Consider the following 15601-nt stretch of genomic DNA (forward strand, 5'->3'; position numbering starts at 1 on the left):
AAAAATACACGAATACTTACCATTGTGTTACAGTTGCCTGTAGTATTCAGTGCAGTAACATGCTTTATAGATATGTAACCTAGGAGCAATAGGTTATAACATAAGGCCTAGGTGTGTAGTAGGCTATACTATCAGGTTTGTGTAAGTGCACTCTGTCATGCTGACACACAACAAAATTGTCTAATGGTGCATTTCTCAGAATGTACCTCTGTAATTAAGTGATACATGACTAATTGTTTTCCCTGAAGTTGGTATGTGTACCCTCCTTCCTTTTTAACTACGTAAAGGCAGTTCTCCTTGCCTTCTGGTTAATCTTTCAGATTTTGCATTCATTTACTCAGCCACTCTTTCACCAGATATATGTAATGAATGCTTACTCTGTGCTGTGTACTCACTGTCCATGGAAATTCCTCTTTACATCCTTTTTCCTTCTTGGATTGAATCTCAGGTGTCTATCTTTGAGTATGCATAATATCCTGGTCATTAATCATAAGCCCTAGCAACTCGGTATGATAGTTGCTAGATTACCTACTTTCTTACTACCTTGTAAGTCATTTGAGAACAGGAAGTAGATAACTTATTTCTATATTCCGTGTAGTAGTATAGTAGCCTAGAAATAATGTAGAGTCTGTCTTGGGGGATCTTGTGTACCATGTTTTAAACTTTTTATTTTATTTGCTTTACTGAAAGAAAAAATAAAAGACTCGTGACCATATGAATTTAACATGGATAACACTAACAGTACCCATAACACAATTATAATGGTATTTTTTTTTTTTTTTGAGACAGATTCTCACTCTGTCACCCAGGCCGGAGTGCAGTGGCGTGATCTTGGCTCACTGCACCCTCTGCATCCCAGGCTCAAACAGTTCTCCTGCCTAGCCTTCCGAGTAGCTGGGATTGCAGGTGCCTGCCACCATGCCTGGCTAATTTTTGCATTTTAGTAGAGACACAGTTTCACCATGTTAGCCAGGCTGGTCTTGAACTCCTGACCTCAGGTGATCATTCTGCTTCTATCTCCCAAAGTGCTGGGATTACAGGTGTGAGCCACCGTGCCTGGCCAATGGTAAATATTTTGAAATGGTCTGGATAGTATTTTACAGTGTCTCCAAATACTTGTCAACCTTATATGAAACTTTATTATTTATATCAACCAATTTTATTTTTCTTGTAGTGCCTATGTTGAAAAATATCTACTGGAGAAGTCCAGACTCGTTTATCAAGAGCATAATGAACGGTACGTATTTTTATTTGTGTAATTAGATGAAGTTAACATTTATATCATGCAGATTGACTTTTAAGGTCTTTGTGTATTATGACCCTTAATTCAGTTTACACCATGCATAGCTTTATGCGTAATTGCTATTTCTGTCATGGGTAGAACTTTTTGGTTTTTCAGAGGCTGCTAGGAGGAGATCTTTATTTGGTATATAGAACTATTGCCCTTTCTAAGCTCTAGGCAAACTGTCAGAACAAGTAAGCAGTTTCTCAGTTGTTCCTCATTGCTCTTGGTAAGCAATGTGCCTTGGGACTTTTCTCCCATTTCTTTTTATCTTTTTTTTTTTTTTTTTTGAGTCGGAGTTTCGCTCTTGTTACCCAGGCTGGAGTGCAATGGCGCAATCTCGGGCTCACCGCAACCTCTGCCTCCTGGGTTCAGGCAATTCTCCTGCCTCAGCCTCCTGAGTAGCTGGGATTACAGGCACGCGCCACCATGCCCAGCTAATTTTTTGTATTTTTAGTAGAGACAGGGTTTCACCATGTTGATCAGGATGGTCTCGATCTCTTGACCTCGTGATCCACCCGCCTCGGCCTCCCAAAGTGCTAGGATTACAGGTGTGAGCCACCGCGCCCGGCTCTTTTTCTCCCATTTCTTAGTGTTTTTTCTCTAATTTGAGAAAAAAGATTTCAATAAAGCTCTTAATTCCATTGAAATACTTGAGGTACATAGGTCTTTAGAGATGATATATGTGGTAGCCTTCAGATGGAGAAATAAAATAGAGAAATAAGTTAATTATTTGTTTCATCTACAGTGAGATAAAATAGTTGAGAGAGTTTGACCTACATTCAAATCTTGGATATGCCTTGGGCATCTCACTTAACTTCTCTGTTTCTTGGTTATTTATTACCATTTTAGAGATGGAAAACTATTAGTAACTTTTTCTAACACATTTTAATGATAATGAAATAAAGGGATATAACTCTTGCTTTCTTGGTTTTGGAGAATGAATGAGTGGTGAAGATCCAGTTTTCACAAACTGATTCTCTAAAAGAGTTTGTGAAGGATTGGGTTAATTCTTTAAACACTTGGTAGAATTTACCAGCAAAGCCATCTGGTTTTGGCTTTTATTTGTGTGAAATTTTGATTACTAATTAAAACACTTTAGTTATTATAGATCTTTTCAGACTTTATGTTTCATTTGTAGTCAGATTTGGTAGTTTTTATCTTTCTAGTAATTTGTCCATTTAATCTAGGTCGTCTAATTTGTTGCCAAAAACTTGTTTTGTAGTATCTCTTACAGTCTTTTTTATGTAAGTTGGGTAGTAATGTTCCTCTTTCATTCATTCCTGAATTTGAGTCTCTCTTTCTGTGTCTGTCTCATCAGTTTAGATAAAAGTTTGTTAATTTTGAAGACATTTTCAAAGAACCAATCTTTAGTTTCATTGATGTTCTCTATTTTCTTTTTTTATTTCCTATTTTTTAAATTTCTGCTCTGATACTTTTTATTTCCTTCCTTCTGCTTCCTTTGGATTTAGTTTGCCTTTTTCCCCCTAGTTTCTTAAGATGGATGGTTAGGTTCTACATTTGAGATCTTTTTTATGTGGGTTTACAGGTATAAAGTCCCTCTGAACACCGCCTCAGCTGTTTACATGTTTTGGTGTAGTGTTTTGTTTTTGTGCATCTTGGAGTATTTTATAATTTTGCTTGTGACTTCTTTAACCTACTGGTTATTTAGGAATGTGGTGCCAAATTTTCATGTGTTTGTACAGTGTTTTGGAAATTTGTTATTGATTTCTTATTTCATTGCAAAGTGTTTGGAGTAGTTGTATGATTTCAGTCTCCTTAAATTATTGAGACTTGTTTTCTAGTAGACTACACATGGTCTAGCCCGGAGAATACTCCATGTGGACTTGAAAAAGTATATCCTCCATATGTTGGCTCGAGTGTTCTATAAATATGTGTTAGGTCTAATTGGTATAGAGTAATTTTGAAGTCCTCTTTTTCTTTGTTCATCTTCTGTCTAGTTACTTTCTTCATTATTGAAAGTGGAGTATTGCAGACTGTCAGTATTATTGTTGAACTGTATACTTCTTCCCTTAGTTCTATCAAGTTATTTTTGTGGCCAGGTGCACTGACTCACACCTGTAATCCCAGCATTTTGGGAGACCAAGGTGAGCGGTTCATTTGAGATCAGGAGTTTTAGACCAGCCTGGCTAACATGTTGAAACTAAAAGTACAAAAACTAGCCAGGTGTGGTTGTATGCATCTGTAGTTCCAGCTACTTGAGAGGCTGAGTCAAGAGAATCACCTGAACCTGGAAGGTGGAGGTTGCACTGAGCCAAGGTTGCATCACTGCACTGCAGCCTGGGTGACAGTGCGACACTCTGTCTCAAAAAAAAAAAATTCTTTTGGCTCACTGTGTTTTTCGGTTCTCTTCTTAGGTGGTGTGAGCGCATACACGCGCGCACGCACACACAGTTCTATCTTCTTGACCACACGCACATGCACACGGGTTCTGTCTTCTTGACCACACACACACACACACGGTTCTGTCGTCTTGACCACACACACACACACACACACACACACACCCCTTCTTGACTCTAGGAACAAGTTTGGTCTTTAACCTTGTTTTACCTGGGATTAGTAAAGACTCCCCAGCTTGCTTTTGGATATCGCTTTCGTGGTATCTTTTTTCCATCTTTTTATTTTTAACCTATTTGTGTCTTTGAGTCTAAAGCTTGTCTCTTGTAAATAGCATGTAGGTGGACCATACATTTTATTTTTATCCATTCTGCCATTTATCTACCTTTAGATTATCTTTAATCTATTTATACTTAATGTAATTATTGATAAAGTAGGATTATGAATACCATTTTGCTATTTGTTTTCCATGTGTTAACAGTGTGGTTTTTTTTTGCTCTTCTGTTCCTACCTTCTGCATTAAATAAATGTTTTCTAGTATACCATTTTAATTTCATTGGCATTTCTTTTTATTATTTTTTATTTTCTTATTGGTTACCCTGGGTATTGTAGTTAAAATCTTAACTTATAACAATGTAATTTGGAATAATGACAGCTTAATTTTGATAGTATACAGCAAACTTCGCTTGTACGTAGATCTATTCCTTTCTTGCTGCTTTGCGCTGTAATTGTCATGCAAATTACTTATTTATGGTTGTACATCCATCAACACAGCTTTATAATTACTGCTTTATGTAATTTTTCAAGTTTAATAGGAAAAAGTGCTATAAATAAAAAATTGGTCAGGTGCAGTGGCGCATGCCTGTAATCCCAGCACCTTGGGAAGCCAGGGTGGGTGGATCACTTGAGGCCAGGAATTCAAGTCCAGTCTAGACAACATGGCAAAACCTTATCTCTACAAAAATTAGCTGGACGTGGTGGTGCACACCTGTAGTCCCAGCTGCTTGGGAGGCTGAGGTGAGAGGGTCCCTTGAAACAAGGTGGAGGTTGCAGTGAGCCAAGATCATGCCACTGCACTCCAGCCTGGGCAACAGAATGAGATCCTGTCAACCAGTCAGTCAATGATTAATTAATTTATACTATCTTTTATATTTACCTATGTAGTTACTTGTACCAGTGTTTTTTATTTTTTTATGTTTGCTCAAATCTTGTCCAGTGTCCTTTTATTTCAGTCAGAAAAATGAATTCCCTTTAGTGTTTCTTATAAGGCCCATCTGTAGCTATGAAGTCTCTTAGTTTTTGTTTATCTGGCAGTGTCCTAATTTCTCCTTTATTTTTCCTGGATATACCTTTTTTTTTTTTTTTTTTGAGACAAAGTCTCACTCTTGTTGCCCAGGATGGAGTGCAAGGGCGCAATCTAAGCTCACTGCAACCTCCGCCTCCCAGGTGCAAGCTATTCTCCTGCTTCAGCCTCCCAGGTAGCTGGGATTACAGGCTCCTGGTACCATGCCTGGCTAAGTTTTGTATTTTTAGTAGAGATGGGGTTTCACCATGTTGGCCAGGCCGGTCTCAAACTCCTGACCTCATGTGACCCGCCTGCCTTGGCCTCCCAAAGTGCTAGGATTACAGGTATGAGCCACTATGCCCGGCCAGATATACTCTTCTTAATTGACAATTATTTTTTCCTTTCAACGTTTTGAATACATTATCTGTCTGCCATGGTTCCTGATGAGAAATCAGCTGTTAATCTTATATTAGGATTTCTTGATGAGGAATTTCTCTCTTGGTGCTTTCAAAATTCTGTCTTTACCTTTGCCTTTCAAGAATTTTGGTTTGTCAAAATGTGGATTTCTTTGAGTTTATACTCTCTAGAGTTCTTTGAGTTTCTTGGATGTGCAGATTAATGTTTTCCATCAAATTTGGAGAGATATTTTGGCAATAGTTTTTTCAAATATTCTTTATGTTCCTTTCTTTTTTCTTAGTTTAGAACTCCCAGTATGTATGGGAGTCTTTTTAATGGTGTCTAGCAGGTCTCTGAGACCTTGTTTATTATTGTCTGTTTTTTTCCTTCTGTTTCTCAGACGAGATTCAGTTGACCTGTCTTCATGTTTGTTGATTGATTGTTCAAGTTCGGTGTTCTTTCTTCTGCCTACACATTTGCTGTTGAGCTCCTCTAGATACTTCTCCATTTCAGTTACATTTTTCAACTCCAGAATTTTTTAAATTAATTTCTTACAAGTCCTTTATATTTGATAGTCTCTCTTTGGTGAGACAGTGTTCTCATACTGAAGTTCTTTAAATGTGACTTTCTTTACTTCATTGAACACATTTAAAATAGCTGATTAAAATTTTGTCTGGTAAGTCTAATGTCTGGATTTTTTCAGGGACAGTTACTAATGAATACTTTTTCTACTTTGTATTGGCTGTACTGTCTTCTTTCTTTGCATGTATCATAATTTTTTTGTTGTTGTTGATGTTGAAAACTGGATTTTTTTGGCTGGATATGGTGACTCATGCCTGTAAGCCAGCGCTTTGGGAGATCAAGATGGGTAGATCTCCTGAGCTCCCACAAGTTCGAGACCAGCCTAGGCAACACAGGGAAACTGTCTCTACAAAAATTAGCCAGGTGTGGTGGTGCACACCTGTGGTCCCAGCTATTAGGGAGGCTAAAGTGGGAGAATCATTTGGGCCTAGGAGGTCGAGGCTGCAGTGAGTCATGAGCATGCCTCTGCCTTCCAGCTTGGGTGACAAATATCCTGTCTTTAAAAAAAAAACAAAATTGGATTTTAAAAATAATTTAATGTGGCAACTCTGGAAATGAGTCCCCTCCTTCCAGGGTTTGATTGTTTTGTGGCTTTTTTGAACTAATTTTAGAAAGTCGATATTCTTTTTTGAGGGTGGCTATTGAAGTACCTGCTCATTTAACTTAGTTGTCAGGTAATAACTGGAACAGAGATTTATTTAAATGCTTATAAACAGTAAGTAAGTCTCTCAGTCTTTGCCACAGGGCTCTCTATATATATTCTGTCGTGACTTCAACACTTAGCTAGGTATTTTACAAATCTACCTTAGCCTTTATTTTCTGCTTGTGCGACCTTCAAAGTTAACCAGAGGTGAGAGTTTATATTTCGTCTGGTCTTTTCTGAGAGCACATACAACCCTGGGCATGCCCACAGCGTTATGCATGCATATGGCCTTCTAGATTCTTAGGAAATTTATTGGAGCTTTTCAAAGCCAGTATGAAGATGCCATTCACCAGCTTTTCCTTTTAATTTTCTTCGTTTGCCTAACTTTGATCCACTGCTTTAGGAAATATGCTGATGAATGATTGCCTCAGTTTCTTTCTTTGAATGCCTCTGGGGCAAAGATCTTTGCACTATGTGAAGTCTGAATCAAGTCTTGTAGAGTCAGCCTTGAATATGGCTGCTTACAGGGAACCACCAGACAGTTCAAATAATGGTATTTCCTAGGGAATGAGGCTTTGAACAAGCTCAGACCCTTTTCTGACCTTTCTAGTGGCTGCCAGTCTTCTGATGTCCTCCAAGCTTGCAGGCTGTTGGTTTTCAAGCGGATGGAATAGGGCAACTTTAAAACATTACAAAGCCATTTTTACCAAGATTTAGCTATTTTTATTGAGTAAACACTCTTTGGGTTGCTGCAAGCTTTTGGTTAGTTTCCATAGTTCTGAAAAAGTTAATAATGACAGATTTTCCAGATTTCTCATTGGTTTTATGGAGGAGAGAATTTTCAGAGGTCCTAACTTTGTTATTTTGCTGCCTTCATCCCACTCTTTTGTATTCCATATCCAAAACATCATTCTATTTTTAGGAGTATTTAAATACTGAATTTATCACATTTATGTTAAAAAATGAAGCAAAGCTGATACATTTTACTAATTACTGTTTGCTTCTCCCTCCCCCGTTAAATGATAACCATAAATCACACATTATAAAATTATACTTCTTTGTTTCCCACAGGAACTATCATGTGTTCTATTACCTCCTGGCAGGAGCAAGTGAAGAAGAGAGATCAGCATTCCATCTTAAGCAACCAGAGGAATATCATTATCTCAATCAGGTGAGAGTTCATAAAAAGCGTTTTGAAGTGTGGGGCATTATTAAATTTAACGCTTCAAAAAAGTCTTTTTTCTAGTACTTTCTTTCCCAAACCTGGGAATGGGTATTAGCTAGCATTTTCATACATGTACTCTACAGATCTATGAGATGCAGTTCTCAGATTTTAAGATGATTACCACTCTCATATAAGTGTTAAAAGCTCATATACATATGTGCTTTTTGTTTTCTCTGAGATTCTTTAAGAAAATAATAATAAGCTGTATATTGATACTTCCATATTAGAAAACTTTTACTAAAGTGATTACCTTTTACAAACCCCAGGATATTAAATGTGACTAATGATTAATTCTTATCCTTTGCAAGGGATTACTTGAAACCTAATTTACATGTTTTGAAGTCTAATACACATACCTCTTTGCATGATACTATGATACTGACTTAGAGTATGACTATTTTTATAATTTAATGAACAGTCCTCTTAAACATTCAGTATGAAAATCATCAAAGGCAAATGGTTTAGAGAATTTGGATCTTCCCTCAGAACTCAAAATTTATCCCTAAACTTCCACATTAAGGAGTAATTCTCACTTTTCATTACATTGACTTTACTAATTTTATTTCTCGTAATAACACAAATTTTATAACCAGCATTAATGGAATTGGTAGAACAAACAGTAGATCATTTAAATAATAGATTGTCTTCCCTTATTTTTCTATTGTTGGGGGCAAGAGGTCATGTCTGTGTAAAGAAATTCCTTTATGACAGTTAAAGAAATCCTTATGAAGGTTTTGTAAACAAATTGACAACAGATGGTTCAAAGATTGCAGTATATATTTAGGGTTATGAAAGTTATATCTTTGGCTGGACACAGTGGCTCACACCTGTAATCCCAGCACTTTGGGAGGCTGAGGTGGGTGGATCACCTGAGGTCAGGAGTTCAAGACTGACCTGGCTGATGTGGTGAAACCTTGTCTCTACTCAAAATACAAAATAATTAGCTGGGTGTGGTGGTGCACACCTGTAATTCCAGCTGCTTGGGAGGCTTAGGCATGAGAGTGGCTTAAACCCGGGAAGCAAAGGTTGCAGTGAGCCAAGATTGTGCCACTGCACTCCAGCCTGGGCGACAGAGCGAGATTGTCTCAAAAAAAAAAAAAAAAAAAAAAAAAAAAGTTATACACTTAACTTTTCCCAAGATATACAATGTGTTGTATTAACTGTTATTTCTTAATTTTGAAACTATATATATTAGTATAATCTAACTTGACTTTGTATTAATACATTGAGAATTCTATTTAAAATATTGCTTTCTGATATAATATTAAACATTTTTACTAGGTAGAATTAACTAGCTTTTCAAAAATATTTGCTAATTCAGCTTTTGAGTTTTTTTCCTCCCCATTTTAAACTATTTGCGTTATATTTGGGTGATTAAAGATTTTCTTTTTTATAAAGTAATAATCTCTCATAAATAAGCTGATAGTTGTTAGTATTAGAGAAGTCCAGAATTTTGCTATTCTTTCAGATCTTTTTCTAATGAATGGCCATAGCATATTCCTGTCATAATGTCAGTTTTCGTAGGATATGGGACTCAGGTTATATAAATAACAGTCACTAGAGCCCATAGTGTTTATGAGTTGGGTAGAATAGTATACATTCTCCCAGAATCTGAATACTTACTTTGTCATTTCTTGTTTTATGCTGCTATGCCAAAAGCTTTTCAGTGGTTAGCAGCAGTGCTACCTGTACACCACATCTAAGAGATCATTAGAAAAGTATAATAACCGTTACTTCCTCCTAACTAATCTGCCTTACTTTCAGATAACAAAGAAACCCCTCAGACAGAGCTGGGATGATTATTGCTATGACTCTGAGCCGGTCAGTACAAGTACCTAAATATTTTGTGTTCCTGTCAAAGGGTCCTCACATTGCTCATTTGCATCCATCTGAAGATTTAGAATGCAAATCAGCTGAAATACAAAGAATCCTAGGAAGGAAGATAAATCAATGTTTAATTTCTTTGGAATGATTGATTTATATGTGTATAGTTGGTTGATTTGTATGAACTATAGTTTTTTCCCTTTTATTTTTTAAAATTATTTTTTAGTAGTTTCATCACCTGCATGAGTAGTAATTATCATTTATTTTAAAAAATTATATCCTTTATGTTTTATATATCAGCAGTGTTTTCATATAATGAATGCATGTGTATTTTTCTTTGATTTTTTCCCAATAGCAAGAGTCTATAGCCTTAATAAAATTATCCAAAAATAATTATTGAAATTCCTATAAATAAGTTTTTTTTTCATTTTAATTTTTGAGACAGAGTCTCTTTTGGGGGAGTACAGTGACATGATCTTGGTCCCCTGCAATCTCCATCTCCTGGATTCAAGTGATTCTCATGCCTCAGCCTCCCAAGTAGCTGGGATTACAGGCATGCGCCACCACGCCTGGGTAATTTTTCTATTTTTAGTGGAGATGGGATTTCGCCATGTTGGCCAGGCTGGTCTTGAACTCCTAGTGTCAAGTGATCTGCCCACCTCGGCCTTTCAAAGTGCTGGGATTACAGGCATAAACCACCATGCCCAGCCTATTTTACATTTTAAATTGAGTGATTTAAGGGGATATATGATGTAATGTAAAATGAATAGGTAAATTTTGCTTTAACTTAAAAAAAATTTTATTATTATGTTTTAATAAATATATTTTTAAATTAGAGACAGAGTCTCACTATGTTGCCCATGGTGGTCTTGAACCACTGGCCTCAAGTGATTCTCCTGCCTTGGCCTGTCAAAGTGCTGGGATTATAGGCATGAGCCACCACACCCAGCTAAATTTAGCTTTATGTGTTATATTTTATGACAAGTTTGTAACCATAAAAAGAGCACACAAATTTTTTTTCTTAAGTTTTCAATTAAGTCAGCTGTAAAAGGCTGAAAACACACACTAACCTTTCTATATCCATTAATTAACTAATGAATTAATTTATTAAATATTCTTTCTGAAAACATGTCTTAGTCCTTGCTCTAAAGAATCACAACTTTGGCTCTTACTGCATGTTTATAAACTTCACTAATTGCAGAACTAGCCTGTTTCACAGGTGAGAAGGATCAGTATACATGGATAATAATTTTTCCTGTAGGCAAATTTGTATTACTATTTCATTATCAAGTAATTTTGGAGTTTAGATTTAACATTTTGGGAAAAAATATGACATTTAAATTTATAGAATCTGATACATTTTAACTGAAAAAATTTAAGTTGTTATGCCATTCTTAGGAAGCTCCCCCTTTACCTTTTTCTTGTACTACACCAAGTGACCATGCCTCCTTGGAAAGCAGGTGGGGGACTGCAAACATACACTGCAGATAGAAGACTTGATCATCTGAGCTTACAGTGAAGTTGTGAACTGATCTGCTACTACTCAGAGACATTCTAAGTCATACTTACGAATTTTGGGGCCAAGAGTAGTGGCTCATGCCTGTAATTCAACACTTTCAGAAGCTGAGGTGGGAGAATTGCTTGAGACCAGGAGTTTGAGACTAGCCTGAGCAACAAAGCAATACCCTGTCTCTACAAAAAGTTAAAAATTAGCCAGGCATAGTGATGCACAGCTGTAGTTCCAGATATTCAGGAGGCTGAGGTAGGCAGATTGCTTGAGCCTAGGAAGTTGAGGCCACAGCGAGACAAGATCATACCATTACACTCCAGCCTGGGTGACACAGCAACACTCTATTTAAAAAAAAAAAAAAAAAAAATGGATTTGGGCTCTGAAGCAGATTGACCTGACATGAATACTGGCTAGTTTACTTTCCAGTTTCGAGACCTGCAGCAGGTCACTTAATTGTTTTGTTCTCATCATTTATTTTAAGGGTTAACAATGGTCTTTAAGTTTTATGAGTCTTAAGGTTGTGCATGTAAAGAACTTGATAGAGTGCATAATCCTTAGTAGGTGCATAGCAAATGTTGTTGCTACCATTGCTTCCACCATTGAAATAATCATTACTCGTCTTTCCCTTTAGAAGAACTTCGTAGTCATAATCTCCTCCTCCATTAATAATACTTTCATCACCATTATCCATTTATTATGTTTTAAAATTTATAGTTTGAAGATTAATTAATTTGATTGTTTTTCTTGTGTTAATTAATAAAAGTAAGCAGTTTGAGGATCTTTCATTTTCTGTTAGATCCTCCTTATAATATTATTGGGGACAAACAACTTTGTTTCCCTGTGAGTTATTAGAACTTATGTGACTAGTATTATAGGTAGAGAGGATTGTTTGAGTACTGTTATGTTGTACTGCGTTACTTACTTATTTTGTGGAATTGTATAAATGGTCCCAAGGAGACCTATAGTTAGAAAATAGCTTTTTACAAGGGACCTGTTGTTGCCTTTGTATGGTGATTTAATTCCATTTAAGGGTTATCCTATTAAATAAGCACAAACAGCTGTGTTGCATGGGTGAGTGCAGACGATTTGGAACTACATAGATTTTGGTTTGGCCAATCCTGTTATTTATAAGATTTTTTTTTAACTTTTGGAAAGTTATTTAACCTGTGAGTCTATTTTCTCATCTGTAAATGTATATATAACTATCTCCTTGTGTTTTGAGGTTTTAGTACCTCTCATGGTGACTGATAGGTAGAAGATACTTAATAAGTGCTATTTTCCTCCCAAATGGTAAAAAATTTATTATTATTATTAACATCTCAGCCTTTTTTCCTCAATTATAAAATATTGAGAATGAATTAAATACTGGCAATATGTTGGCTGATGTCTGCCATTGTACCTTAAAGCTGATCTAAATAACTTCAATGTAAAGTGTCAGTCAATCTTGCCTAATTCTTTTATTTATCTGAGCCTTGGATTTTAGGGTCCAACTATTAGGTAGAATTTTAATGATAATTGCGATAAGTGATAGTCTCAGGACACTATTGTGCCCACCATGCTGCAGAGGGATTTGACTGGTACTATTCTGTGGTGACAAAGCTCCAACCTTGGTCACTACTACCTTTACAGGAAACTAAATGTCTGTAATACCTGGAAGCTCGTTTTCTGTGAGGTAGACTTTCTATAGTGCTTTCAGGGATCATGATGCAACTTGGACAAGATGCCTTGAAATCATGTTTTCATCTGTTTTGTTTTAAGTATTTTTACAGCGTAAAGATTCCTACTGCCATACCCATCTGACAGTTTGTAAGTTTGTGGTCACACCTTTAAACATTGTCTTTCTGGCTTTATTCCTCACCCTCTGCCAGTCTAGTGTAAGGTCTCTGCATACTGTACATCTTTCTCTGCATATATTTTTCCATTTGAAAAGCACTTAACATCTGGCCAGGTGTGGTGGCTCATGCCTGTAATCCCAGCATTTTGTGAGGCCTAGGCAGGTGGATCACTTGAGGTCAAGAATTCAAGACCAGCCTGGCCAACGTCGTGAAACCCCGTCTCTACCAAAAAACCCCACAGAAATTAGTGGGTATGGTGATGCGTGCCTGTAGTTCCCACTACTCAGGAGGCTGAGGTGAGAGAGTCACTTGATCCTGGGAGGCAGAGGTTGCAGTGAGCCAAGATTTCACCACTGCACTCCAGCCTGGGTGACAAAGTGAGACCCTGTCTCAAAAAAATTAAATTAAAATTTAAAAAAGCACTTAGCATTCAGATTCTGTCTGTCTTTCTGGTTTTTTGAGGCAGGGTCTTGCTGTGTTGTCCAGGCTGGAGTGCAGTGGCTCAATCACAGCTCACCCACCGTGGCCTTAGCCTCCTGGACTCAAGTGGTCCACCTCACCCTCCTGAGGAATAGCTGGGACTACAGGCGCACACCACGGCACCTGTCTGATTTTTATGTTTTTTTTTGTAAAGTTAGGGTTTTGGTCATGTTGCCCAGGCTGATCTTGAACTCTTGGGCTCAAGCGATCTGCCTATCTCAGCCTCCCAAAGTGCTGGGATTACAGGCATGAGACACTGTGTCCTGTTCCATGTTATATTTGATTCTTATAAAACCTCTGGTGGTAGTCATGATTACCTTTCACACAAGAAGCAACATTGGCTCAGAATTTAAGCCAATTGTTTGTATGGTATAAAGCTTGTTAATAGTGTAGCAGGGATTCCAACCAAGCCTATGTTTTATCTCCTTTTTTCTTTTTTTGAGATGGAGTTTCGTTCCTGTTGCCCAGGCTGGAGTGCAGGGGTGCAATCTTGGCTCACTGCAACATCTGCCTCCCGGGTTCAAGCAATTCTCCTGCTTCAGCCTCCTGAGTAGCTGGGATTACAAGCATGTACCACCACACCTGGCTAATTTTGTGTTTTTAGTAGAGATGGGGTTTCTCCAGGTTGGTCAGTCTGGTCTCGACCTCCTGACCTTAGGTGAGCTGCCTGCCTCAGCCTACAGGTGTGACCTATCATGCCCAGCCTCTCCTTTTTTCTTTTTCTTTTTCTTTTTTTTTTTTTTTTTAGACGGAGTTTCACTCTTGTTACCCAGGCTGGAGTGCAATGACGTGATCTCGGCTCACCGCAACCTCCGCCTCCTGGGTTCAGGCAATTCTCCTGCCTCAGCCTCCTGAGTAGCTGGGATTACAGGCACGCGCCACCATGCCCAGCTAATTTTTTGTATTTTTAGTAGAGACGGGGTTTCACCATGTTGACCAGGATGGTCTCGATCTCTTGACCTCATGATCCACCCGCCTCGGCCTCCCAAAGTGCTGGGATTACAGGCTTGAGCCACCGTGCCCGGCCGCCTCTCCTTTTTTCTTAAGTTATCTCCAGTGTCTTTACTGACCTTCAAAGTCAGTCATTCCAGTTTGTGTCCTGTACTTTACACTGATAGTTATAAAAAAATATGATATTTTAAGAAAGAGTGACAAGATAGAAGAAAATATCTAATTTAACTCTATTCTCTTTCTTTCCCTCACATCTACACTAATTGCCTACTTCATGCTAGGTTTATCCTAGGCATTTGTGAATGAGAAGTGTGTCATCCCATACAAAGAGCAAGGTCTAATAGCAGGAAAGAGCATTTGGATATGTTTGTGGGGGGAATGTAGTGGCATGTTATCAAGTAAAAACAAGAACTTATACTGAGCTGACAGATTGCCTATGGTTTTTCAGTGGAAGGGGTCGTAACAGTTGTTGGTTAGTTCCCTGCCTTATCTTTTGAACGTTACCATTTCCTTGATCTCTGGCTGACTGGTATTTGGATCCTGGCACCTGAAGGCTTTTTCCAGAATCCTGGAAGGCCTTGGAACTTGTAGGGCCCTCTAGAAGTGACTTGGGAATTAACAGCTCCCTGCTCTGTCTCCAGAAGTCCTCAAACAATGACTGATGAGAGATAAGATGATATATAAGTACAGTAGTGCCCTTACCTCTCTAGGTTTTATATCGTTTCCCAAAAATAACCCTGGGATTAAATTCTGTTTACGCCCTGTGGTAACTACTTTCATCGTGTGTCCTGTTTAGCCTGTCTTCTCTTTCACTTTCTCACTTTCTCTGTGACTTGTATTTGACTCTTGGTCTATCTCAAGATCTGCCTCCCAGGGAGCCCAAAATAAGATAAAGGTGTTTCTGTTCTGGGAGATTTAATTTATCCTTAGTTTTTCTTCTATAGTTGTCATCAGACAAATAGAAAGGAATTAATACGCTTTTTAAAAAACTATGATATTTACTGAGACCACTTTGGGTTTCTGAAGAACACTTGATTAAGGATAACAGCAAATACAAATATATTTTAGTGCCTCTTTCAGTGTACTTCCCCGCTGTTTTGGTGGTGTTTTGTTTTTTTTTTTTTTTTCTTGCTCTGTTGTTTTTTTTTTTTTTTTTTTTTTTTTTTTTTTTTTTTATTTTTTGAATTGTTGCCAGGCACCAGGCTGGAGTGCAGTGGCACAATCTTG

General features: G+C 37.6%; 1 protein-coding gene across 8 annotated transcripts in view; it reads left to right on the forward strand.

The window, feature by feature from the left end:
* Positions 1-15601, forward strand: part of MYO9A (myosin IXA) — a 279254-nt gene that overhangs the window by 77119 nt on the left and 186534 nt on the right. For 7 of the 8 annotated variants that reach the window (XM_017548134.2, XM_017548127.2, XM_017548128.2 and 4 more), the window contains exons 4-6: positions 1175-1237; positions 7621-7720; positions 9539-9595. In XM_017548134.2, the coding sequence (XP_017403623.1) occupies positions 1175-1237; positions 7621-7720; positions 9539-9595 (220 nt within the window). The remainder of the gene's footprint in view (positions 1-1174; positions 1238-7620; positions 7721-9538; positions 9596-15601) is intronic. The other variant, XM_017548131.2, reaches the window with a different exon arrangement.

The sequence above is a fragment of the Cebus imitator genome, unplaced genomic scaffold (genome assembly GCF_001604975.1).
Source record: "Cebus imitator isolate Cc_AM_T3 unplaced genomic scaffold, Cebus_imitator-1.0 Scaffold203, whole genome shotgun sequence".
Taxonomy (NCBI): domain Eukaryota; kingdom Metazoa; phylum Chordata; class Mammalia; order Primates; family Cebidae; genus Cebus; species Cebus imitator.